This window comes from Columba livia, chromosome 11 (assembly GCF_036013475.1).
Source record: "Columba livia isolate bColLiv1 breed racing homer chromosome 11, bColLiv1.pat.W.v2, whole genome shotgun sequence".
Taxonomy (NCBI): domain Eukaryota; kingdom Metazoa; phylum Chordata; class Aves; order Columbiformes; family Columbidae; genus Columba; species Columba livia.
Window position 1 is genome coordinate 19,281,743 of NC_088612.1, and position 26,982 is coordinate 19,308,724.

At 41.5% G+C, this 26,982-nt stretch overlaps 1 protein-coding gene and 2 long non-coding RNA genes across 15 annotated transcripts in view; 2 read left to right on the forward strand and 1 right to left on the reverse strand.

Moving 5' to 3' along the window:
• HERC1 (HECT and RLD domain containing E3 ubiquitin protein ligase family member 1) overlaps nt 1-11,976 on the forward strand; it is a 110,664-nt gene extending 98,688 nt beyond the window's left edge. For 11 of the 12 annotated variants that reach the window (XM_065077001.1, XM_065077000.1, XM_065077003.1 and 8 more), the window contains exons 64-78: nt 494-632; nt 1,112-1,293; nt 1,880-2,035; nt 2,501-2,623; nt 3,201-3,303; nt 3,975-4,144; nt 5,478-5,616; nt 5,890-6,059; nt 6,425-6,594; nt 6,757-6,922; nt 8,168-8,244; nt 8,676-8,928; nt 9,156-9,308; nt 10,118-10,423; nt 11,322-11,976. In XM_065077001.1, the coding sequence (XP_064933073.1) occupies nt 494-632; nt 1,112-1,293; nt 1,880-2,035; nt 2,501-2,623; nt 3,201-3,303; nt 3,975-4,144; nt 5,478-5,616; nt 5,890-6,059; nt 6,425-6,594; nt 6,757-6,922; nt 8,168-8,244; nt 8,676-8,928; nt 9,156-9,308; nt 10,118-10,423; nt 11,322-11,507 (2,493 nt within the window). In that variant the 3' untranslated portion in view covers nt 11,508-11,976. Of the gene's footprint in view, nt 1-493; nt 633-1,111; nt 1,294-1,879; nt 2,036-2,500; nt 2,624-3,200; nt 3,304-3,954; nt 4,145-5,477; nt 5,617-5,889; nt 6,060-6,424; nt 6,595-6,756; nt 6,923-8,167; nt 8,245-8,675; nt 8,929-9,155; nt 9,309-10,117; nt 10,424-11,321 lie in introns of those variants that run through there. The other variant, XM_065077012.1, reaches the window with a different exon arrangement.
• Nucleotides 69-22,930, reverse strand: LOC102095118 (uncharacterized). Of its 2 annotated transcripts, none has more exons than XR_010475469.1 (5): nt 22,648-22,930; nt 17,377-17,548; nt 14,659-14,805; nt 2,880-13,527; nt 69-1,466 (listed from the first exon to the last, which is right to left on the reverse strand). It is a non-coding gene; the product is annotated as an uncharacterized LOC102095118 (long non-coding RNA). The 2 variants fall into 2 exon arrangements; XR_010475470.1 differs by having other exon boundaries at nt 69-11,204; nt 12,743-13,527; nt 22,648-22,920.
• A 108-nt stretch (nt 22,931-23,038) lies between these two features.
• Nucleotides 23,039-24,338, forward strand: LOC135580585 (uncharacterized). The gene is made up of 2 exons (XR_010475471.1): nt 23,039-23,131; nt 23,870-24,338. It is a non-coding gene; the product is annotated as an uncharacterized LOC135580585 (long non-coding RNA).
• Nucleotides 24,339-26,982: the final 2,644 nt, after the last annotated feature.

Below are 26,982 nucleotides of genomic sequence, written 5' to 3' on the forward strand. Positions count from 1 at the left end.
GTCACAATCTCTCTCAAAATGTCTTTTCAATTTGTTGTTTGAATTTACTATAAAGTACCCCTAAAACATGTGTTTTCACTAAAGACAAAGTCTCTATTTGACAAAGGCAAATCACGAAGCCATTAGTATCTGACAAAACGAAATTGTTTGATCTAAGCACGACTTGAAAATTCCTGCACAGCTTTGACATAATACATGCGCCAGTCTTGTTTTATGAAATAATGTTGATATTGAGTATGGGAACATCAGAACTAAATCTCAGGTAGGAGTATATTTTGATTTCTCTCACTGGAAGAAGGGTTGCAAAACTAGTAGCAAGTGTCAGCGAAGTAATTTATGTTGTCACATAGGTATTAACGGTGTGGCAGAAGAGTCTGCTGTCTCAATATAATTACAAAGGCAAAAAAAAAAGAGAATATTGTAATACAGGTGATACAGTGTTTCTGCATCTAACAGAAAGTCTTTCAAACTCCTTTGTGTCTTTCTAAACCAGGTTGTTTGTGGTCAGAATTGTACTTTTGTCATTCAAGCCAATGGCACGGTTCTGGCTTGTGGAGAAGGGAGCTATGGGCGGCTGGGACAAGGAAACTCTGATGATCTTCATGTGTTAACAGTCATCTCAGCACTGCAAGGTGAGACTCCGGGGGTGAGATGAGTCCGGTCATGAAACCCAAATAAGCATTTTCATAGTGAATGTAATTATTTGTGTTGATGCTCTTTGTGCAGATTTATACATCAAAATATTGTCGTCTATAACTTAAAAATTGAACAAATAGACTAGATGCTTATCTCTCCTTAAGACTGAAGTAGTAATACGTTAAAATTCCTTAATTTTAAGAAGTCTTCAGGGAAAAGCGTTTGCTCAAGATGGGAGCGTTTCATTTCAAAACTAATGGCAAGCCAGAAGCATAGGTCATACATGAAAAGACGATGGTTTTGTTCAAAATAAGAATAAACAAATTGTTATAAGAAGAGAACTGTTATGGTGGTTGGTTCCTTTCTGCAGACTTATTCGGCTGCCACCAGGGCACTTGGATGAATGCATGTTAAGTTTATGATCGTTTTTATTATAATTTAGTCTAAACTACGTTTTCTGATTTTTCTCTAACAGGCTTCGTGGTGACCCAGCTGGTGACCTCGTGTGGCTCTGACGGACATTCCATGGCTCTGACAGAGAGCGGGGAAGTCTTCAGCTGGGGGGATGGAGATTACGGCAAACTGGGCCATGGGAACAGCGACAGGCAGCGCAGGCCCAGGCAGATCGAGGCTCTGCAAGGAGAAGAAGTGGTGCAGGTGCCAAAATCTTTACGGTCTCCTCCACACTGCAGCTGTGGTAGCCCCGTGCTAGGAACATTCCAGAACCACTTTGTCTTGGCAGTTTGGGTTCATATACTGAGTGAAAACAGGCGGCTGTTTATTTCTCTCAATTTAGAAGATTCCCTTGGTCCTTGTCAGGTGACTTTGATCTACAAAACCAGTGTCTGAGACCTCCTCCGAAGTACTAAATGTACATTAGAACAATGCACAAAAATGTGTTTGGCTTTGACTGGAGGTTTCTTTATAAAATATAAACTATTCCTACAACAAAAGCAATCTACTGGCAGAAAACAGCAGTTGATAAAAATAAATTAAAAAATGAAACGCCTGAAAGCCTTTCCTCACCCAAATACTCACCTGTTCTCCTCCTTAACGTTACTGCTGAGAGTAAGAGAGAGGTTGTTGGAGAAGTCATTAATAATAAAATATCTGTATTTTAGCTCTTTACTAAGTAAATGTAGTCTATGGGAGGAAAAAGTATTACGTAATTACCTGGAATAGCTGATATGATTATCCCCCCCAAATTTATGTGTGTAAAAAATGATAATTATTTTGCTTCCAGATGTCATGTGGCTTCAAACACTCAGCTGTGGTGACAGCGGATGGTAAACTTTTCACATTTGGAAATGGTGATTATGGTCGATTAGGACTTGGAAATACTTCCAATAAGAAACTTCCAGAAAGAGTGACGGCGCTGGAAGGTTACCAGATTGGACAGGCATGGTTTATCTAAAACTAGCCATGTATCTTTGTGTAAAGCCGATGTTTTCAACATATTTAAGTGTTCTGTTGGGGTTGTGGGTTTTTTTGGCGGTTTGTTTGGTTTGAGTTTGTTTGTTTGTGGGGTCTTTGGTTTTTTTGTGGTGGTGGTGTTTTTTACCATGGCTTTTATTGTGATTATGATGCATATTTTTAAATATAATTACTTTCCTGACCCTTTTGATCCTCTTTCTGCAAAAGTGCCCATGTCTTTTAACATTTTTGTATTCTTAAACTGAGCACATGCAGCATTAATACTCTCCTTTGCTTATGGTCCTAAATGTCTTGAGCAATGGATGTTTTAATGGTTTTAAAAGAATACTTATTTCTTAAAACACCATTTTTCTTCACTTAAAGGCAGTTGGGGTGTTTGAGTTAGTAGCAAGTTAGCAAAAACTGTCCTAATAACGTATTTCTCACCCAGGTGGCCTGCGGACTCAATCATACTGTCGCTGTGTCAACAGACGGCTCAATGGTTTGGGCTTTTGGAGACGGAGATTATGGCAAACTTGGTTTGGGAAATTCCACTGCAAAATCCTCGCCTCAGGTTAGAATTCACAGAGCATACATTTTCAGTGTTGTTAAATATGTTACACAGTGTTCAGAGTCTAAATTTTAGGAAGCAAATTATTAGTTCCATCTACTATACTGTTCTGACACAATCTGGCATAAATCGTTCTGATGATATGTTATGCTGAGCCTGACACTTTAAAGGATTTCATGTCAATACTAGTGACCTTATCTCAGTGGCAATACAAATAGTGAAAATTTTAGGATTAGCTTAAAGATAAGAGCTTTCTTACTTTGGAATTTGGGGGGAAGGTTCTTTACACACTCATTGACTTCCTCCGGAGCCACTCCCCACTTATTCCTACTAAAAAAAAAGGTATTTTGAATCATTGTGTGTAGAATAAAGTGTTAATTCCACTAAAGAAAAAAATTGCATCTCAGTTTCCTGCGTTAATTTACAAGCATTAATTAGAGTAATCCTGCAATGTATGCACTGCACAGTGAGCATTGTAAAATTTCTTTTTGGAAGCAGGAGTTACAGATGAAATTCACGTTTGCTTTCTGTTTAGATCCTCACAATACCATAGCAATTTTTCCTTTCACTTACCCTTTAGAAAGTGGATATTCTTTGTGGAATTGGAATAAAAAAAGTTGCCTGTGGAACCCAATTCTCTGTTGCACTGACAAAAGATGGTCACGTATATACTTTTGGACAAGGTAGGACAATCTGGTATTTGGACCTTTCCATCTATAGGTTTCTGTATACTGCAAGTGAAAAGGGAGAACAATATGACATAAGACTGACAGAATGCTACATCTTACATTTGTTCTGACCTAATCTGAATTTTGGAACTTCAACAATGCAGTTTTAACATAGGCCTACAATCCAGATTTGTAGCTCTATCTAGTTTGATCTCAGGCTAGCCTTTCAGTTTACTAATTTACTTTTTGAAGAGTGTTTTCCTAAAACTTCATTCATTGAATTTCACATGTCCAAAAACCTTGGGTTACTTAAAAGTTCACTTGGTCTAATGAAGCCTATGCCTTAAAAATGTGGGCAGGAGAATGTGCAAATGTGCAAATTAAACATGTTTAAACTTCTCAAGTCAGTTAATTCACACGCATTATAAAATCATACATTAGGATCTATAAGTCTTGGTTTAAGAGAATTTGATTTTGTTTAAGTGAAAATACAAGCTCTAAATGAGCACTGTAGGAAGTGCTGGTTTGTAGGAAACGTACACCAGATTTCTCCCTGAGCGGCTGCACTGGTGTCACGGTTCCAAGGCCACGGAGAATTGCGTTTTGTCCCTCCCTGACTTCTGCCTGCAAGTACCATTAACATTTTGCTGTTCTTTACATACACAGATGTGTGCTTGCCATTCCAGATCGCCTGATAGGTTTGCCAGAAGGTCGCGCTCGCAATCACAACAGACCCCAACAAGTGCCCGTGCTGTCCGGAATCTTCATTGAGGACATCGCGGTGGGAGCGGAGCACACGCTGGCTCTGTCATCCGCAGGGGACGTGTACGCCTGGGGGAGCAACTCCGAGGGGCAGGTATGTCCTGGGCCCTCTTTATTTCTGACCTCTGTAAGGCCGGAATTGTGCTTTGCAAACACATTTGGAATGACTTTATTTTGGGGGAAAAGAAAGCTTTCATTTTGGTTCTCCTCCTTCCCCACCTCCTCAGCCATAAGAACATTTCAGGCATTTCTGTTATTTTATTTCCTATGCCCTACATGGTAGTAGTTTGGGAAAGCGCTGAAAACATTCTACGCCAATTATTCTAATCAAAGGGTTTATTTAGAAAATTACGAATTACCTAATTCTTGAGCTGGCATAAATTTTTTCAATATCGTAACATTTATGGTTGATGTCAATCAGATTTAGATGCTTTTCGTAAAGAAGATAGAGAGTAACATTTTTAGAGAGTAATTTTTTACAGTCAGAAAAAAGAATAGTAAATTTTCTCTTTGCTTTGGGACCCTAATTTTATCCTTGCCATTAAAAAGTCCATTTTCCTCCCTTGCCCCATGTATAACTGAAATTTTTGAAAGCACTTCAGCTTCTTGACGGTTTTGTATGCTACAAGCACAAGAAAAAGCCTCTTGATATATACTGGCTGTTAGTGTTTCAGGAATATTGGGCAAAGTTCATCCTCTGGTTACTTCAGGATTCAGTTTTTGAGAAGGGTTGTTGAGAAAGTTGTTTAGAATAATTTCTGAGAGGAACTTGTTTGGTTTTGTTTGTTTCTTTTTATAGGGCTTTTTGTGTTTCTGGAAGAGAAAAATAGGGTAAAAAAAATCAGAGAAACTTCCTTCTGACAGCCTGTTTTAAATTATTTTTGTTGCAGTGCAAAAAAAAGGTTTTATATGGAGTGGTAAAAAAAATTCTATTTTAAATGAACTTTTCACTTGTAGAATATGAAATTAGAACATGATATGAAACTATCAGTAAAAAGTCAGAACAGCTTCAGTGAACATTAAACAAATTGTATTTTCATCAGCTATTGTAACAATTTGTGTGCTAGAGCAAAAATGGTGTTTAAATGGCACAGAAGAGACATATGAGCTCTCTTGATGGTTCATGAGGAAGACTGTGCACCATAGATGATTCAGCAGCATGGATTAGTCCCTCGGTGTGCAGAAAAGCTTCCAAAAATCTCTGACTGTTTTAAGGTCTCTTTGACACCTAAATCTGCTACTCCCATCGAGTATGAATGCAATGTTTTATCAAAAATAAAAGGTAAATGCTAGCATAATAAAAGATGTATATGGTATTTTTTATCCCTTTTTGTACCATTTGTTCTGAAGTGTTACTTAGAGACTTTTAGAAGTATCATCGCGGTTGATTCTTCTTTGTCCCTTTTACATCTGTTATAAATTGTCAGCTTGGACTGGGCCATACCAACCACGTCAGAGAACCAACCCTCGTAACAGTCCTGCAAGGAAAGAACATCCGACAGATTTCAGCGGGACGTTGCCACAGCGCTGCCTGGACCGCTCCAGCGGTTCCACCAAGAGCTCCAGGTAAACAACTCAGATCGTTTGTCTGGTCATTTGGTTTAGTCTTTGTGTTTCCTGGGCAATGAGTGGAACAAGAACTTCTGAACATTTGGGACTAAATTCGTTCTGGTTTATATCTGTGCAAGTTTTCAAATGATCTTAGCCTCTTAATTTTGCTATTGTCTTGGTTTAACTCCAGGAGGCACCTAAACACCATGTAAGCTACTACGAAGAAAATCAACTCTATCACAGCTACCCCTTATGAAATAATGTTGTTTTTCCCTTTTTCTGTGGTAGGTGTTTCCGTGCCTTTACAGCTTGGTTTACCTGATGCCATTCCACCACAGTACGGGGCACTGAAAGAAGTGAGCATTCACACAGTACGAGCAAGGCTCAGACTGCTGTACCATTTTTCTGACCTCATGTACTCTTCGTGGAGATTACTAAACCTCAGTCCCAATAATCAGGTAAAATTCCATTTGTTAAAAAAAGCAGCTTATCTGTGTTGTGTGTTATGCCACGTCACTGGAGAGTTTCTGACCAGATCAAGATGGATCTTAGCTTCTGTCATTTTTTTGTAATAGATTAAAAAAAGTAAATCCAGATTAAACCAAACTTTGTTGAGACATTGTTACATATTTTTGTTTATGCTAACATTGATGTGTCAGTGTTTCAGCTTCTAAAAGCTCACTAGCCTCAAAGGTAAAAGCAGAAAGTACTAACTGGTCTGTTTCCAGAAAGTGCTAGTGGTTATTAAGAAGGTTTTTATTCTGTAAAGAATGGAATTAATATCCTTTATTAAGAAGTTTCTTCTCATACCACCTTATTGCAGAACAGTACATCTCATTACAATGCTGGGACATGGGGAATCGTTCAAGGACAGCTGAGGCCCTTGCTAGCACCACGAGTATACACGCTCCCCATGGTCCGCTCCATAGGAAAAACGATGGTACAGGGGAAGAACTACGGGCCGCAGATTACTGTGAAGAGGATATCTACCAGGTCAGTAGTACTTTCACAGGCATTGTATTAGACCTCAAATACTGACATTGATACATTTTCCATAACTTTTGGCATACTGAGCTAGCTCTGTCCAAATTTGTTATTATGTGTTTATGAGTTACATTGTATGGCTGTATCTTTTTTTTGTTTGTTTTTTGAAAGAGGTCGGAAATGCAAGCCCATTTTTGTACAGATAGCAAGACAAGTGGTAAAACTCAATGCATCAGACCTTCGCCTACCTTCCCGTGCCTGGAAAGTGAAACTGGTTGGAGAAGGAGCTGATGATGCAGGTGGAGTATTCGATGACACCATTACAGAAATGTGTCAGGTATGAAAAGTCAAAAACTAGTTCAAAATGCATCAGTAGAGTTCTTCTTCTCTCTGGAGTCTTTAGGTGTTTTTCACATTTCCTTTTTGCAGCTTAACAAATGATTTTTCTTCATTCCTAAGGCACAACAGTAGAGGTGCCAACTTAGGGACATCGGTGAGGGTAAAACAATGTCCCTGGATTGCAAGGAGTTACCATAAGGCCACAAGATAATTAGTGTTACAGCAGGCTCCTGGAATTCAGAGATGGCCTCTACACATTGTGACAGTACATTCCATGTGTACAATACAGAAACACCTCAAGTAGGTGTTTCTCATATGCGTCACCTCTCAGGTTCGGTGCTGGAAAGGAGATCAGTAGTGGAAAGGGCACTTTAATGACTGTCTGTAACCAGGATACTTTTGCTGTTATCAACACAGCTGTCTTTCCAGATTCTCCTGGAAACTGAACAATTCAGACTACCAGGCCTAAGATAAAGCTGGTCAATGCTAATGTGTGCTGCTTGTAGTTTTAAAGGTGTGTCTCAGCCCTGCGACACAGCTGTGATTGTAGCCAGGAGGAAGATTCAAGACAATGCTGGCTGGAGAAGTTTGGTTGTTCCTCAAGTCTTCCAGGAGCCTCAAAACCCAAAATATGTAGATTAGTGAAGCTAATTAGTGTATCTCCTTGGTCTAGGACAGGGCAATAGTTATGGATAGTGCTGGAGCTGGCATTGGTGATAGAGGTAGGATACAGAATGGAAGAAACTGAAGAACTCAATTTATTCATGGAATTTCTGAACCACGTAAGACCAGAGTAGGGTTGATTCAGGTAAGGACTTGAGATGTAATTTTGAGGCTCTTTCCTAGGCAGCTGACATTAAGAATGAGGTGTGCTGAGGGTTCAGAACAAAACGCATTGAAAAATTTGCTTCATTTTTGGTTCTTGAAAAAGCCACACCAGTAAGGTGTTATGGCTTATGCTTATTTCTGAAACAGGTACCAAGAATTTATCCCAGATCAGCAACAGTAAAATAACCATTACAGTCTGACGTAAGGGCAGGTCTCAAAATAAACATGATTTTATTACTAAAAATCATCCCTACCATGTTTAGTTTCTCTTAAATGTTTCACATTAGTTTATAAGAAGTAATCATCACTCTAAGGGAATATTCTGTCTTGTAATGCTGTGATGTCATAATATTTCTGTAATAGGTTTGTTATCCCTGTGTCTAAGCTGACTGTTCTGTTGTTGATTTTTTTTAAGGAACTGGAAACTGGAATAGTAGACCTGCTTATTCCTTCCCCAAATGCTACAGCTGAAGTAGGCTACAATAGAGATAGGTAAGTTGTCTGGGATTCGCTTTTATTGCAGGTGTTAGCAGGTGAAAACTAAAATCTTTTATTTACCGTTTTATTCCAAATGATGAGACTTCATGATTGTCTCTAGTATATTTTTTTCCTTCAGGTTGTGATGTTACTTTATTGTGGAGAGGGTACGGTTTTATAATAAAATGAACTTCTGGATGGCTGATGGCAGAAGTGAGAGTAACATGGAGGATGCCAGCCTCTGTGGGCAGAGTTAGTTCTGCCTATCTCAGCCTCCATTATTTTAACAGCTAAATATAACAACAATAATCTTCTTATTTGGATGCCCCTTGCTGATAAGTGTGTTGGCAGTTACTATGCTGTGCTTGGAAATATTGTCTTTTACTTCTAATAAACTAGCATAGAAATTTTACTAGAGTATTTACACTGTTTCTTTGTTCTCGCAGGTTTCTCTTTAACCCTTCAGCATGTTTAGATGAACATCTGATGCAGTTTAAGTTCTTGGGCATTCTCATGGGTGTAGCTATTCGTACAAAAAAGCCATTAGATCTTCATTTGGCTCCAATGGTCTGGAAGCAACTTTGTTGTATCCCACTCATCTTGGAGGATTTGGAGGAGGTAGATCTGCTCTATGTGCAGACCCTCAACAGCATTCTTCACATTGAAGACAGTGGGATTACTGAAGAAAATTTCCATGAGGTAAGATATGAAAGGTGGAGCTTTTAGGTTTATTCTGACAGCCGTCGCTTTTTTAACTTCAGCATTTACGTAATTCAATGTCTGCATTATTGGGATAACAAGCACTTTATATGTATTTGGAAGAGTTTGTCATCTTCTTATAGCTCTAGGGGACTGATAGTAAAATATTAAACTTGGATCACTAGAGTGACTGACACTGAACATACTTTTCCTGTTTTGCATAACAGATGATTCCTTTAGATTCTTTTGTTGGCCAAAGTGCTGATGGTAAAATGGTTCCCATAATCCCTGGAGGGAACAGTATCCCACTTACCTTTTCAAACAGGAAAGAATATGTGGAGAGGGCAATTGAGTACAGACTCCATGAAATGGACCGTCAGGTAAGGATCTTATTGTGACCCTGTCCCCATTGTTAATGCAAACAGTGAATCTGATTTCTGCAAGTTTCCATTGCAGTTTATTAGAGAATAAAAAAAGTTTGGTTTTCTGCATCTTGCCTGGATCCCCATGGCTTTTCCCCCCCACATAATGTTTTGGAGTGTTGTTTTAAATTAGTCCTGTTTTTCCTAGTAATTGCTCAGTTGACAAAAGAGTATTAGAAATCGGAACTTGTCTTTTGTTAGAGTAGCCCCACTGCAACTGTCGGCCCCACATGCACCTGTAATTGTGCATGCTGTGCACTGCAATTAGACATTATAGCAACATATGCTAGGAAAATTCTGCTTTTTCTCAAGATATAGATGCATGCATGATATTATTTGCATTAGAAAAGTACCTTTCCCATCAGAGGTACTAACTCCTGTGTCTTCTAGAACAAGTGCTGATTTGTTACAAATATGACTTTGTTCCAGCTCAGATATATGGTGTATATACACCGTTTTTTTTGGTTTCACCATCATAATTTGTGCTGCCAACTTGTACTTTTTAAAGTTCTTCTGTTTTATAATAAAATATGGTTTTTAATGTGCAATTACAATTTAAAATACGTTTAATACTATCGAGGATTTTGAGAGAGGATTCAGCCCTTACAGGGGATGCATGTGTGGTAAGTTGTATTTGACAGATGTTCTGTAATTCTCTCTCTTGATGCCATTTATCAGCTGATATGTTACTTTTGCATTTGGATGGTACAATAAGTGGCAGAGGTAAGAGGACTGCATTTCAAACGTGTCTTCTTTTTGGGCAATAGGTGGCTGCTGTAAGAGAAGGAATGTCTTGGATTGTTCCTGTTCCTTTGCTGTCTCTGCTGACTGCCAAGCAGTTGGAGCAGATGGTCTGTGGAATGCCAGAAATATCTGTTGAAGTGCTGAAGAAAGTTGTGCGATACAGAGAAGTTGATGAGCAGCATCAGCTGGTACAGTGGTTCTGGCATACCCTTGAAGAATTTTCAAATGAGGAGAGAGTCCTTTTCATGAGGTTTGTGTCAGGAAGATCTCGATTGCCAGCCAACACAGCTGATATCTCTCAGCGATTCCAAATAATGAAGGTTGATAGGGTAAGATGCTGGTTTCATTTGTTTTGGTGGGTTTTTTTTTTAAATTCCTGTCTAGTATAATCCGTTCTTTGACAATAGGAAAGAGATTTCTGTAATTGTAAATTTACAGAGAAAGTATGGGATGGGTTATGCCATTAAAACCAAACATTTTAATCGTGTAGAAGTACTTGGAGTGCATCTTAACTCATTTGGTGCATTCAGTATAGTTATATGATCGGAGGTGAAGACAACTTCTTGTGCAAGAAACAAACCTTCTTGTATTGTAACTTGTGTATAGTCATTTTCTGTTCCATCTTTTTCATTTGATAATTATCACTCTTGTAAAGTTTTACATCTCTGTAAGCAGCAACATGTGACCACTAATGGACTGTAGTCCCTTAAAACCACTGTAATGAGTTTACAGTATATTACTTACTTACAGGATGCATTCATTTGGCATTGCTTTTGGGTTTTGTGCAGTGAAAGCACAAGAGTTCTGTGAAATACATGAATGAAAAACTTGGCAAAATCTAAAGTAGCACTGATTTGACTGTCACCGTTGGTTAGGTGTCTCTCAAATTACTTCATGTTGAGGCACACTATGGTATGTAATTTGAATGTTGCTTGGTATCTTCCAGTGTGCTGCTAAATAGTAGTGCAATCAACTTTTCAAATAGTTGACTTTCATAAGTGAGTTGAATTATGTACAGAGCAGGTGATACAGCAGTAGTTTTGCACATAATTAAGGATGAAAAAAGTGTTGCAAACAAGGAAGATTCGTCTGCTTCCTAAAAGGAAATTGCTGAATAATAGAGACAAGGAAGGGAGGGAGCAATGAAATATGGATGTGTTGCGGTTTTTTTTCTTTCATTCACCATTTAACAATTATTAATTATTACTCTTTTGCTCATTTCCACAGCCTTATGACAGCTTGCCTACCTCACAGACTTGTTTCTTTCAACTGAGGCTCCCACCGTACTCCAATCAACTAATCATGGCAGAGCGTTTGCGCTATGCAATCAATAATTGCAGGTCTATAGATATGGACAATTACATGCTCTCACGGAATGTGGACAATGCAGAGGGCTCGGACACAGATTATTAACATTCTGTGAACAAAATCCGCTTCCTTTTACTACAAATAGTGCCCTAAATCCAGTTCATTGTTGACATAATTTTACAGTAACCATAGATGTTTTAGGAACATAAAAACAGATGTTAATAGACAGTGGCCACATTTTAGTTACTCTAAATGTAACAAAAAATTAGATGTTTTTATTTTTTTGTGATTGTAAAAAAGAAAAAAAAAAAAGAAAACAAAAAGTATGATTGGTAAGTTTTTTCTCCTTTTTTGGTCACTTTTGATAAGTTTGCATGGAGACATTTTGGTGCGTTTTTGTTGGGAATAGTACATTTGTAAGCCCCTCCCCAGTGAACATGAAGAGTTGTACATTGTGTATAATTGTTCATTAGCAAGGACAGTTTTACAGGAATATTCACATATTTATTTTGTTTTAATTTGAATTGCCTGTGCAGGGTTCCTTATGCAGAGAAAAATAAAGCAAATTCAAGAACTGGTTGCTTGTATGTATTTGTGAACTGTGATTGGTTTACTCAGTCTTCATACTTTTATGTTTTGTCTCAGGAAATTATAATATTAAAGTGTTTAGACAGGATGTGACATTTGAAGCATCCTAAAATGTTTATCTTCAATGAATCTGAGGTGTAGTACTGTGCTCTGCATTCTTAATGTCTTTGAGGTACTGGCTTTTTCAGGTATACTGCTATTTATTCCTTGACCTTCAATACAAGTTAACATTGTATTTGGTTACTTCTTGATTTTCATTTAAACATTCTTTCCTGCAGAGCAGTAGTTCTTCACCATAATAACATACTGCCACCTTGACTCAGAACCTTTCTTTTGTCAGGAAAAAAAACCCACAAACCCACCTTTTTAATATACAGATGGATGTAGCTGATTCCTGATCAAAGTACCAAAAAAAAAGAAAGTTTATGCCTTGGATTTTAGTAAATGTCTCATGTTTGGTCTCATTTCCTTGCAGTTGTAATTGTGTTCTGATCAGCTTACACTGTAATGTTCATATTTGATTACGACACTAAGGTACCATACAAAGAAAATTTTGTTCTGTGTCTTAGGGAAGAACAGAAGAATAGATAATTCCCCAGTGTCTCTATCAAAAAACATTATTTGGTTGGTATTCAGGAGCAATATTTAACTGGGCTGAGGGTAGAGTCTGTCCCCAGGTGAGTCACTGCTGCTCTGCCCCCTCATTCTCGTGGGGCCTGAGGGCTAGCAAGAACGTATTAACTTAATCTCACCTGGGATAAGACTGGTCCGTCTGAGTCTGGAGAAAAGGACAGAAATTCCAGTTGTTTTCCCTCCAGTGATCATTGTACTTTAGCTGGGATTGAGCAGGAAACGTGCTGGTTGCCCAGGACTGAACACGTGTATTGCTGCCAGATAACAATAGTGGTGTTGATTAAAGGATTGTGCTTGATTGCTTTAACTGAAGCTTTTTAATTGATTATGCCTGTCCTTTGAATATTCTATCTTAGCATCATTAAAACTATCAAGCACTTAAATATTTTTATTTTACCCTACTGTTTGTTTTCACCGTCATTGTATTGTGTAGATGTTCCTTTTAACTTGACATTTTCCTGTTGCTCAGGCATCTGAGCCAAGACTGGAATCTCATTCCAGTTTCTGGCATAATACTTCTAGTATGTAATTGCACACAAAGAACATCCAGCACTGATTATGTCCTCCTACTGGAGACCAGCTGAGAAAGTTCTAACTTTATGTCAGTTTACGGGTACATTATGTATGCAAGCCTGTTCCCTAAAGGGGAATAACTATTACCAGTGTACATCTGCGTTCTGTAGTGTAAGTCAGTTGTATAGGCAGTTATTTAAAGAAAAAATACGCAGTTGAATTTTGCAACCAACCTTCCAGCAGCCCAGTTGCTGCTCTCAGCAGAGCTGGCTGTAGCAAGGTGGACGGCAGGCAGTTTCTAAACGTCAGACGTAGTTTCCTTCCCACCTTTCAGCATCAGACGGGATGTACATGTGTGACTGAAGCAGAGAGTATCGGTGCTAACAAATGCCTGTCGAAGGGAAAGACAGGTGTGTGACAATGTGTTTATCTAGATCCATTTCAAATTAATGAGATATGGTGGCACAGTGAGCTCAGAAGTGTTAAATTCTAAACATAACTAGAGGAAAACAGCTTGAAAAGCTTTAGCCATAGAAGTAACAGGCTGGGCATGTATTCTACAGGAAAACAGATGCCAAAAGCCCAGGTCTGTTGTTGAACATGACTGCTATTTGCTGCTGCTTATTTTTTGCTGTGCAGGAGTAGTACCCAACCTTTTCCTTACACCTCAAATAACTCTCAAGAAGCACTCACTCTCTCTGGTTTATAAGGCTGTTGCTACTTCAGGCCCGTAATTTCTGTTTCTTATCCTGTTTTTACTTTGAGATTAGAGAATTTATTTTCTACTACTTTTGATGTTTCCAATCACTTTTTCCTAGTGTTTTATTGGGTTGGTTTGGTTTTTTTCACACCTAGGAAGTACATTCCCTGTGATTCAGTATCCTGACCAGCATTAACTCGTCTTATAAGATGCTGTCTGCCCCTGCTGAAATTCGGAGTTGCCGATACTCCAGGGCACGACACCATGGAAAATTTGTACAGCTGAGAGCACACTAACAGAGGCTGAACAAGTGATGTTTGGTAAAATCTAAAAGTAACTAACATTTGACTCTCAGTGTTTGTGCCTAACAAAAGGAGAGAGGTCATCAAAAAGGTTCAGCAAAGCTGAACTCAGGCAGCCTGTTGGAAGTCGACATTTCCAAAGACCGGAAAAGCCTAGACAGTTTGAAGATGCAGTTCTAAGTGCATTAGCTTGGCCCAGTCTTAAGAGTAGGACCTTGCTACATGAAATTGAATGTAATTAACCAACCTCATCTTGGTAACTTCCAAGGGAGTGCCTCATATGGCCCAAATGCCACCTAATATCTTAGGGATTTGTTTTAGACCAGTCTCCCTCTGGCATGAGGCTGAAGTTTATTATGAGACCCAAGCAAGGCCTAATTGTGGGCTACTCTAGCACATGAACTGCACTGAACACTAGAAGTAAAAATAAAAATAAATTCCTAAACCCAAACAATTTGGTTAACTCCCTGGGGAATCTCAGTAGACAAACACTGTGGGGCAGCACACAGGGATGTCTTACCTTTTCTTTAACAGCACAAGCACATTCTGTCAACTCCCTTTTGGTGTAGCTGTCCGGAGGGCAAATGTGGAGGGCTCCAGTTTTTCACACAAGAAAGAAACAGCCATGGCCGAGTTCTTGCACCTGAGTCCTGATCTGGAACCGTGTCTAGATGGTAAAGGAGGAACAGGGAAAAAGGAAGCAAAAGTGAACACATAAATATATGAATGAATAAAAATGTAAATAAATGTTATGCTGGTACATTGTATCAACACAAATGGAAACATGGTCACTCCGGTCAATCCTCATTTGCAATATTCCACCCACCTCTATACTGTCTGCAGATGGGACAGATGTAATACCATCTGTCTATTTAGCACAACCCTCTAAAAGGCTTACTGATGTAACAGGAGCACTAGTGAACCGGACTCCAGGAAAGAAAAGGCATAAGGCACATACCCAAGTCAAACGTACATAATTAAAGCACACACAACACCACATTTTAATAATACCTCACCTACCAGAACTGTACCGTCAGCATGAGCTGTATTCAAGGTATGTACAATGGGTAAAAAGTACACATTTACACTGCTGAAACTGGGTCAAAAAGCACAACTCAAACTATTTGGTTTTGAATCTTGCATAAAGTCTCAGCTCTCCGGAACTGACCATGCACATACAGAGCACTGACACGTGGAAAATCCTGCCCCCACTGCTTCTGATTAATTAATAATTCTACAGCGTAAGTTGCATGGGCCCTGCTTAAAAACACAGTAGTTTTAGTACCTGCATGTACTTAGGCATATAGGTGGGTGTGGAGGTTAATAAATAAACAGGAATCGCAGCAATTAGTATCACAAATGGAATTATTTCAACTTGAGGCAGAAAGTAATGTGCAGAAATGGTAATTCAATTTAGCAATATCAACCTGAATGCTGAATGCAAGCCGTTACTTTTCACATAGCTACAGAGCACAAAACACTCAAGTCCATCAGTGGTGGAATGTAATTACAGATGCAGAAACTCTTTAAAGGTTTTCTATCTAAATAATCTGATAAATCCAGTGATGGTGAGATACCCTCTTACTCCATCTTCTACTGGTTGCCTGCACCTCACTTTCAGGACAGGAAATTACACTTAAAATCACTTACAGGCAAGATAAAAGTGCATGTGTATAGCTCTGTAATTCATCAAAACATTAAAGATCAAAGGAAAGCGATAAATTATTCAGTTTCCTTTGTAAGCTGTCTGTAAGCAAAAGCCAAAATAGGTATCTCTCCACAAACCGGAAGAAGGAAGCAGTGCTTACAACACGTACATGTAAATAACTAAGCTGTAACACAGCATTTTGAAAAGACACACAATTTCACTGTGCTTATCGGTTCCTTTCTGTCCAACGACAACAGACGCAGTAGCGTTTTTCTGCATATAGTTTGTGTCTTAAAGTCTGCTTTTAGCAAAACCAGAAGCGGATAATGAAAGAGACAGATCTGTACAGCCTTATTGAGCGTACGTTCAATAAGTATGCATATAATGTTGATTTGGCTCACGTCACACTTTCAATCAAGTGATAGGAGGCCAAATGAAACTCTTCTGGGAACAGATGTGCTGTCCCATCCCGTGTTCTGAGTGTCTCTTTCCAAGAGAAACACATGATATGGACCAGGGTTGTCAAACTCATTTTCACTAGGGGCCATACCAGCCCCGTGGTTGCCTTCAAAGGGCCGAATGTAATTACATTTATATAGTCCTGTTTTAAAAGGTCTATATAAACTAAATCAAATAGATTTAAGTCTTGCATTTTTGAATACTAGATTTGGGTTGAATTAACAAAAGCAAATATTTGTAATTATCTGTTAGATTTGAAACTGGTTTTGAGAGCAACAGGAAAGTAAAAGGCTTTCAGAATAGAATTAGAAATCGTGCGTGGCAACCCAATAGCCCTAGTTTCACCAGTTTCAATAACACTAGTGGAAAGTCAGTATTTCCTGCTCAATAACTTTAATTACATATTAACTAAAAAGGGTTAAAACATTCAGGTATTCTTGTTCAGCCTTTAGGTTTTTTGATACTTCTCTCCTCTCTGACCCTCCTCATCCTCCAAACTTTTACACACGAACACATATTCTATTCAGAAATACCACAGAAATTACAGCATGCTACTCCTCCACACTTTGCTTGAAAAATTTGAAATATTCCTATTAGCACAAGCAGAAAAGGGAAACACTGGCATCACGTAATAATGCAATATACAGCTGGTAAAATTATAAATACCCCAGAGAAAAACAAACAGAAAAAAGTTATTTTAAAAGCAATGCTGTGCTCTCTTCTGCAGGGCCCATTTGTTCTGTGCACAGAGAAATCCCAAAAGGTATTTTCTCTAACTATAACTTTATTGCAATGATAATCCTGTAATCACAGTGCTCGTGTGCAGAAGGAAGCAAAGTCAGTGGAAATGCGTTCACTGCATTTGCTTTAGAATCATTGAGAAGACATTTGAAAGAACACACGTTACCCAATGGTTTGAAACCTGTTATCTGTCTGATCATAGAAGGGATGTATCACATTTGGCAATGGCTGCAATTGTGGTGCTGCACCCAAGCGCTTTGAATGCCCCTTGTCACTTTGCTCTATATTTGTTTTATTTATAGTAAAAACTTACCCACGTTGGTGCCACTATGTACAGGGAATAAAGATGCTCTATATTTGTTTTACTCTTTATAGTAAAAACTTACTTACCCATGTTGCTGCCACCATGTACAGGGAATAAAGATGTCTTGAAACTGCAGAGTTCTTCTGGTTCTGCTGTAGCTGCAGCCATTCAGCCCTGGAGAGCCAAATGCCCACAGTCACTGGGCATTTGCGGAGTGAGTCCTCCCAGCTCTTCTGGGTTAGGAGCCGATGTAGTGATCTGAAAACAGGACACAGGCAAGAGAATAAGAATAGTGTCAGGCAGGAGAATAATTTGTTAACAGACTCCAGCTTAGAAGCACACTTATTTGTTTGACAACACTGAGGAAATGGGGAAAACCACTTGTTGGGTATGAGGCCTGTCCTCCAGGGAGAATTCCATAAGGAAAATCAGGCAAACGCACTCTAATAGAGTCCCAGTAACCAGGCACTCACAACATACGGAGTAATCAAAGAGCAGCAGCCAGAGCTGGTAAGAAGTAACTGACTCTCTCGCTTTAGAAAAAGCCTGTCTGTTAACAAAGATTTCTTGTGTCTCAAATTGATGTTAGTAAAAGCCACAGAACTCCATCCTTGAGGCAAAACTAGTTCTAGACAAATTTATACCATTTGCCAATAAGCTGCAATGTTGCAGACAGCAGAATCATCCACCTGTTGCGACTGCAACAACAATTTTGTAACAAATCTTGTCAGAAGCACACATCAATAGTCCACTCGTTTCTCTTGGACAAAAAATGGAAGTACTCTCCAAAAGGCAAAGGCTGTAAAGTGTCCTAATTGTAGTGCTGAGTGTTAAAAAGATTTGAGCTGTGTCCCTCAATTGTTTTGTGTTAGTTTTAAGTTTTGGAGTGAGTGGGATAAACTTGGAGTACAAATTGTGAGGATTGTATGCTGTGGGTAGCTTTTAGTATTAATACTCCTAGTTTTTATTTGTTATAAGATTAGCTGTGTTGTTCTGTATAAAGCATAATGGGAGGACAGTACAGTAGTGCTTAGAGCCTGACAGGGTGTATTTTGGCTCACAGGAAAGAGATTGGGGAACCACCTGGTGATAATGTGAATAGAGAAAACTTTATGAAACATTATAATCAGTGGCCATTGTATAAATTAGATGATGAGGAAAAGTGGCCTCTTAACAAAACTTTGAGTTATGATACTTTAATATTATTCTTAAAGAGAGAAGTAAAATGGAGTCAAGTTCTGTATGCTGGTATTTTTTGCTTTGCAAAAATCACTCAGAGTGGCAGAAAGAATGTGGTATTAATTTGGCACCACAGGATCCTGGTTTTTTAACATTGGAAGAGGAGCCAAACAAAGTACAGGGGAAGCTGAACCATGCAGAATCAGACAGAAAACTCCCCTGATGAGAGGGGAGAACAGAAGATTACGTGCCCCCACAGGGGGGAAGAATTTAAGATCATGTGTCTTCACCTTCTGAGGTGACGAAAGATGAAGCTTCGGAGAGGGAAGAAGAAAACAAGGAAAATAAACTGAGTTTTTAATTGATACTGGAGCATCTTATTTCATTTTGAATCAGGAACTGATACCATTAAATAAAGATTTTGTAACTGTAGTGGAAGCTACTGGCCAACAAGAGAAAGCTTTCCTTTTTACAGTCAAACAAATATAAATTGAGAAAACAAACTGGAATTCGTAAGTTCTTATATATGCCTGGGTCTCCTAAACTGTTACTAAGACAAGACTTGTTAAATGAGATTATACCCCATTTGGGATACCCACTGTGATGTCCTCCAATAGAGGGCCATATTTTGTTACACAGGTAGTGCTGCAAGTCAGTAAAAAATTAGAGACTGGCAGTTGCAAACTCCTTACAAGACTGAAGCAAGTAGGCAGGTAGAAAAGAAAATGAATCATATAATCAAATAGCAATTAAATAAAATTTGTCAAGAAGCTAATTTGAAGTGGAATCAAACACTACCTTTAGTGCTGCTCAGAATTAGAGTGAAGCCTTGAGCCAAGGAAAACTTGCATCTTTTCTTTTAAACCAAGAGATTAAGTCTATGTTAAAGTTTTTTCAGGTGCACCTTTTTAGAAGATAAGTGGAATAGACCATTCCAGGTGCTGCTGGCAGCCTTTATTGCAATCAGGATTAACGAGCAACCTGCCTGGATTCACTATTGAAGCACCAGATAAGAAACAGATGTCAGAACCAGAGGTACCACTTTACAGTTCTCTCAGCATTGATATTAGTAACTCTAAAAGTATAACTGTAGTAACAAACGCTTTTACACAAATCTTTACTGAAAACTATTATAGCCCAAAATGAACTAAAACAAATGTCTGCACAGGTCAAATCTGAAACTGCAAATTATCCCTTGTTGGCATTATTGGTGATCATTATAGTCTTGACAATAACGAATTTTGGTTTTGTTACGAATTAAAGACTCTTAGACAGTATTGAAATATGAGCAATTGCAAATCCTTCTGTGAATAAACTGAAGTATTACATTAAGTCACCAAAAATGATACATCTTGTGACTAATTTTAATGCTAATAATTTTTACTTGCATTATGCCACAATGTTCTATTTGGTACTGCTATCGGGTAACAAATAACCATGCTGTACTGCAACACTAGATTATAATATTTTGTAGATCTATACTGCAAAAGAATTTGCAACTATATTGAAAAGCAGGGAATGGAAGAGAAGCTGCTAAATTAATGTGTACTGTGATTAAATTACAAAAGGTGCACCCATCATTAACTAATTGACATGATAAATACTTTCTGACCACCTGCAAAACGAGGGGATGTTTTTCAAGTTTTAGATCCTTCTGCATGAAGAGAGAGAGAGACAGAAGATTAAGTAATAATATTGTTTAGAAGCAGAGTGCTTATATTTAACCAATAATTAATAGATGCATTGTTAGTAAGAAATTAAACAATTATAACTAACATCATCAATCATTTCTTAGTATAGATGTATACAAAAACTTTCAAAAATCGTAATGCATATGTGATAATTATGTGAGTATAAGCAACGCAAGAGCAGCCAGTCTAGGAAGAACTTATGGAGGGTAATCCCCAGTGCTCCCCAGCACCGTCAATAAAATAATTAACAGTATAATTGACTCTGCTGTTAAGTTTATTTCTCCGTAATCACCAAACGTTCCCTCGGGATCAGGACCCATAGCCTCATCGGCCACAAGGAAGATGGAAAAATACGTCAAAAATAATAAGGTCATAACAAAAAGCATACTTTACACATAGTATTGCAATTGTGGTATATATTCGTTGTTATAACCACCTCTCTCGAAACATGCAAGTGAAGGCAGCGCAGCAGGACCTCTGGGGAGACTCAGAAAACACTTCAGCCCATGTTACAAAGCAGAAGATGCGGAACCTCTGCCTCCAATCAAAGACAACTGTGGATATTCACGAAAAACTCACTAAAAAAAATTACACAAGCCACACCCCCCCCCCCAAGTATTACAATAAAAAACATACACACAAAAATCACAAAGCGAGAACCTACCGCGGCGCGCGAGCTTCCCTCAGAGAAAAGGGCGGGAGCGGCGCGAGACACCGCCTCAAGCGGCGGCCAGCGGGGAGAGGCACGCGCGGCGCGTTCAGCGGCGGGCGCGCGCACACACGAGGTGCGCGCGGCGCTCCCGCAAATTAACAGTTTTGCACAAACGTTTTCACAGAAACTGCGTTATTTTCCTAGTTTTCAGGCAAACGGGCCCAATTCACACACGGAGGCGGACACACCGGGTCTTTCAGAGTTGCGCGAGTGCGGATGCTGGAATGAAGCCAGCACGCCAGGAAGAAAAATAGCAGGCACTACATACATACATACACACACACACTACCCTGGTCGGTCCTAAAGAGCAAATTGGTTTCACATTTGCGTATTGGTTACATAATCATTTCAGCCTGTAACGAGCAACGTTCAGCTAAAGGACACTATCTGTCAGTCTCGAGATATATATGTATGTGCTAAACCAAGACTAAACTCATTGTGAGGCTCCAAAGTGTCTAAAGCTGCGAGGTCGTCTCTGTTTTGCTGTTTTGCAAGTCACTCTGCTCTTTGTTAGAGCAGTAAGCTGACCTACAACTGTTTTACATATCTTTAGGTTAGCTACTGCCGGCAGGAATCATTCTTTAAAGTGGTAACGACTATACAACTATTTAAAGGAGCCAATTGACAGGAGTTATGCCTCAAATAATTTTTATGTGCATATCAGGTACCTACTCTGCTAGTCTTGGTATACAAAGTTCATCGTCTCGCGTTTTTAAATAATTGCTTCAAACTTCACCCAGCGCTCCTGGGAGCGCGTTTCACTTGAGCCACCAGACCTCAGCAAGCCTGGGCACAGATCTGCAGTGCTCATTGCCCAAAAACTCACCGAAATGAAGGAAACAAACAAATCAAACCTAGTTGTGCGCTCTCTTATTTTATGCCGTGTCCCGGCAGCCTGCTCCCGCCATCTCCGGGCTGAAGTGGGTGGGAGCGTCTGTTCGGGGAATTTTCGGGGAAAAAAAGCCGAAATTGGTTAAATGGTGCTGCCGCGGGGGCCGCTGGGAGTTGTAGTCCGGGCGCTTTGGTGCCTCCGCGGACTTACAGCTCCCAGCGGTGCGCGCCCAGGTCCCCACAGGAATCTCTTTATCACTCTGCTCTGGAAAACGAGTATACACCCAACAATCAGTCTTATTTGCAATCTTCAGAGCTTTCTGAATCATCGTAAGGTGGACATTTTAGGTCCATGGATGCCACTTTGGCTTTGGAGTTTTATGATACTCAACAGACATATTCCTGACAAACCTAGGTTCATAGCTACATAAACACCAAAATAATATTGTTTAAAAGACAAAAATTCCAACAGCAAATTATAGACTTTCTTGTAAACACTCTAAGGTAACATATGCTGTGCTATTAGACCAAACACAGCCCATCACATTCTTCTGATGCTCAGTTTCTATGGAGCAGTCTCCCAAGCGGCCTGCCATCCTTCAGGACTTTTCTTAACCCTGCAGTAATTTATCCAAGAGTCAATTCCCTTGAGCTTAACCTCAGTGTTATTAATTACCAGTGTATGGGCATTTCCGCTTTTCTTTCAGAGCTTTGTCCTTCCAGGTTCAAAGACACACTCAATCTCCTGGCCGAAAAGGATGCACTGGTACATCCGAGGGGAAAAGTGCTGCCTCCTGGATAGACCCGTTCAAGGATAAGAGAGTTTTTCCCCAAAACAGAACATATTCTGTAAGTATCTGGTTTCCAGATATATGCATCTGGTCTGCACTTCCAGCCAAATTCACAAAATAAGGTCTCACACATATTATTTCAAAAGGACTTACCTTTTCCCGTACCCTAGGAGTAATTTGAATTCTCATCAGAGCAATCGATAAAACATCTCGAGCTCATCAGCTCTTTTTGCCTACACGTAGCAGTTGATGTCTCACCGCGGTGCTCAGTGGAGCCGGCTCACACAGAGAGGTTCATCCACACATGCAAACAAGTGCAAAGCTGCGAACCCAGCACCGAGTTCAAACACACAAACCGCCGTTCCCGTCCCGCTGTCCCCACACGGCCGGTAACGAGCCGCCCCACCTCCGCACCCGGCGGGCGGATCCAAGGGACGGGCCGCGATTGGGTGGAACTGAAACGGGCGGGGGGCTGGATTGGCGGGGCCGGGAGCAGCCTCTGGTCGGGATTGGCTGAATGGGTGAGGTAGGCGGGGCCGGGGACTATAAAGTGCGTGGGCGTGGAGGTGTCGGCGTTACTGTGGAGCGGCGCCCGTGGGAGCTGGTGGCGCTGCGGCTCCGCGGGCTGAGGCCGCCGGTGAGCGCTGGGAGCGGGAGCGCGGGGAGCGGGGCGGCGGGGCCGCTGCTCGCGAGCCCGCGGTTCGTGTCGGGGAGAGCGGCTGAGGGCAGGAGCGGCGCGGGAAGATGCGGGGCGGAGGAGCGGGGCCCCGTCCCGCCGGCTGCTCCCCGCTGGGATCGCGCAGCGGAGGTCGGGGCGGTGAGGGGACCGGTCCCGAGTGGGGCCGAAGGGGGAGCTGGTGGGGGGATCGGGGGAGGCCCGGGCGGCGCTGCGGGGGCCAGACCCGGCTCCCCGTGTGACTGCGGGGCTCAAATAATATAACTCAATAATAACTGTTACTATTTTCTTACATCATTATAAGCACAGTGTGTAACAACTTAAATAACAAAGTATAATAAGGCCCAATAAAGTTTCCCCGGGGCAGGTGCTGCCCCTGCCCGTTCCTCCCCATGCAGGTGCCCCCAGTTCACAAGCACTTTGGGTTGGCTCCCCGTTCCCCATCACGCCGGGGGTTCCAGCCCCAAAGGGGGATCCCGCTGTTCGCAGAGCCGGGAGCGGAGCCGCAGGGCTGCGCTTCGGGCCTGGAAACCCACGGGGGGTGCGGGCTCGGGGCTGTTTCGGGGCTCAGCCCCGGCCCCAGCGCTGCCCCCGGGGACGCGAACCGGGGACCCAGCGGCCATTCCGGGCTGGGTGGGGCACAGAGGGGCGGGGCCCCCCACCAGCGCCTGCGATTGGCTGATTCAAGGCTCTATTTAGGACATGCCCCTCAAGGTGATATCGGGACAGTGGTGACAGCTCGTATTGATGTGCGAGTGATTGACAACCTTGTCAACAGCCCGCAGCGCCGCTGGGAACGCCGGGAGCAGCTGCCGGAGGAAGGAGCTGGAGCCAGGACAGATTCTAGAGCTGAAGCTGAGACAGCACAGAGCTGAAATCACTACGGGGAACGTAGGGCTGGAGCTGAAATACAGAATGTGGGCTGGAGCTGAAATGAAATCTATAGGGCTGGAGCTGAAATAAAGCTTGTGGGAAAAACACTGGAGCTGAAAAATCACTGTAGTGCTGGAGCTGCAACATCCCAGAGCTGAACTGCAGCCGGGAGCTGTGGAGCTGAGAGAAACCTGCGGGGCTGGAGCTGAACTGATGGAGACTTGGAGCTGAAATAAAGAATCTGCAGCATGGATGGAGCTGAAATAAAATCTATAGGGCTGGAGCTGAAAAATCACTGCAGGGCTGGAGCTGAAATCTCACAGGGTTAAAAAAAAAGTAAAGCTTGGGGGAAAAAAAGGGGTTGGGGCTGAAACAAATCAATAGGGATGGGGCTTAAATAAAGATCCTGGGGCTGGAGCTGAAACACCATAGAGCAGGAGCTGAAATAAAATCTATAGGGTTGGAGCTGAAAAAAATCACTGTAGTGCTGGAGCTGAAATAAAGCTTGTGGGAATAATACTGGAGTTGAAAAAAATCACTGTAGAGCCAGAGCCAAAATAAAGCTTGTGGGGAAAAACACTGGAGCTGAAAACACCACTGTAGGGCCTGAGCTGAAAAATCACTGTAGGGCTGGAGCTGAAAGAATCAGTGCAGGGCTGGAGCTGATGAAAAAGCTTGTGGGAAAATACCAGAGCTGAAAAATCACTGTAGGACTGGAGCTGCAACATCCAGAGCTGAACTGCAGCCGGGAGCTGTGGAGCTGAGAGAAACCTGCGGGGATGGAGCTGAACTGACGGAGACACGGAGCTGGAATGAAGAATGTGCGTCAGGAACTGAAATAAAATCTATAGGGCTGGAGCTAAAATAAAGCTGTAGGAAAAACACTGGAGCTGAAAAATCACTGTAGGGCAGGAGCTGAAATCTCATGGAGTTAAAAAAAAAATAAAGCTTGGGGGAAAAAAGGGGGTTGGGCTGAAACAAATCAATAGGGATGGGGCTTAAGGAAAGATCTTGGGGATGGAGCTGAAATAAGGATCTTGGGGAAGGGGCTGGAGCTGAAACACCATAGGGCAGGAGCTGAAATAAAATCTGTAGGGTTGGAGCTGAAATAAAGCTTGTGGGAAGAAAACACTGGAGCTGAAAACACCACTGTAGGGTTGGAGCTGAAAAATCACTGTAGGGCTGGAGCTGAAATAAAGCTGTAAGAAAAACACTGGAGCTGAAAAATCACTGTAGTGCTGGAGCTGAAATCTCACAGAGTAAAAAAAAAAAAAATAAAAAATAAAAGCTTAGGGGACAAAAGGGGTTAGGACTGAAACAAATATGTAGGGATGGGGCTTAAATAAAGATCTTGGGGCTGGAGCTGAAATAAGGATCTTGTTGAAGGGGCTGGAGCTGAAATAGAACACCACCTCTTCAGATCTGGAGCTGAAATAAAGCTTGTGGGAATAATACTGGAGTTGAACACACCTCTGTAGGGCTGGAGCTGGAAGAATGAGTGCAGGGCTGGAGCTGATGAAAAAGCTTGTGGGAAAATACCAGAGCTGAAAAATCACTGTAGGGCTGGAGCTGCAACATCCCAGAGCTGAACTGCAGCCGGGAGCTGTGGAGCTGAGAGAAACCTGCGGGGATGGAGCTGAACTGATGGAGACACGGAGCTGAAATGAAGAATCTGCGGCAGGAACTGAAATAAAATCTATAGGGCTGGAGCTAAAATAAAGCTGTAGGAAAAACACTGGAGCTGAAAAATCACTGTAGGGCAGGAGCTGAAATCTCATGGAGTTAAAAAAAAAATAAAGCTTGGGGGAAAAAAGGGGGTTGGGCTGAAACAAATCTATAGGGATGGGGCTTAAGGAAAGATCTTGGGGATGGAGCTGAAATAAGGATCTTGGGGAAGGGGCTGGAGCTGAAATAAAATCCATAGGGTTGGAGCTGAAATAAAGCTTGTGGGAATAATACTGGAGTAGAACACACCACTGCAGGGTCAGAGCTGAAAAATCACTGTAGGTCTGGAGCTGAAAGAATCAGTGCAGGGCTGGAGCTGATGAAAAAGCTTGTGGGAAAAATACCAGAGCTGAAAAATCACTGTAGGGCTGGAGCTGCAACATCCCAGAGCTGAACTGCAGCCGGGAGCTGTGGAGCTGAGAGAAACCTGCGGGGCTGGAGCTGAACTGATGGAGACATGGAGCTGGAGCTGAAATAAATCTGTAGGGATGAAGCTGAAATAAACACCTTGGGGCTGGGGCTGGAAAAATCACTGCAGGGCCGGGAGCTGAAACAAAATCTATAGGGATGGGGCTGAAATCGCATGGAGTAAAAAAAAAACAACTTGTGGGAAAAGAGCTGAAAAAAATCACTGCAGGGCTGCGGCTGGAGCTGAAATAAAGAGCTCGATGGGTCAGATGGGGCCGGGCAGCTCCACTGCTCAGCCCCGGGCTCCTGCCCAGGAGAACCTGCTGAGGAGGTGGAGGAGGATGAGGAAGGCATGGAAGCGCAGGGAGAACCGCGCTGTAATCAGTGACAACTTCGGGGCTGGGGAGGAGGAGGAGGAGGGAGGCGGAGGAAGGAGCCCCCAGGCTGCAGCACTGTGAGGGTTTGCTGGCACAGAGGCTCTGCCCTGCCTGACCTTTGATTGTAAAATAAATTATCGAAATTACCTTTTGGAGTGTGTGTGCCTGCATGTACAGCTTGCCTTCTGCCTCCACACAGAGCCCAGTCCCACACTGGGGAAAAACATGTGGTGAGGAGGGGAAAAACCAACAACAAACCCCATAAACAAGCTTTTGGCTGAATATCTTCACCTTGTAGGCAGCACTAAGAGCCCCCATCATTGGGTGCTGTGCCTGTTGGGGTGAAGCCCGCCCCACAGAGAGGTCTCCAGAGGCTTCATCTGCAGCCTCAAACACCTTCCACCAGGGACCCCTTGGGATGGTGCCCTG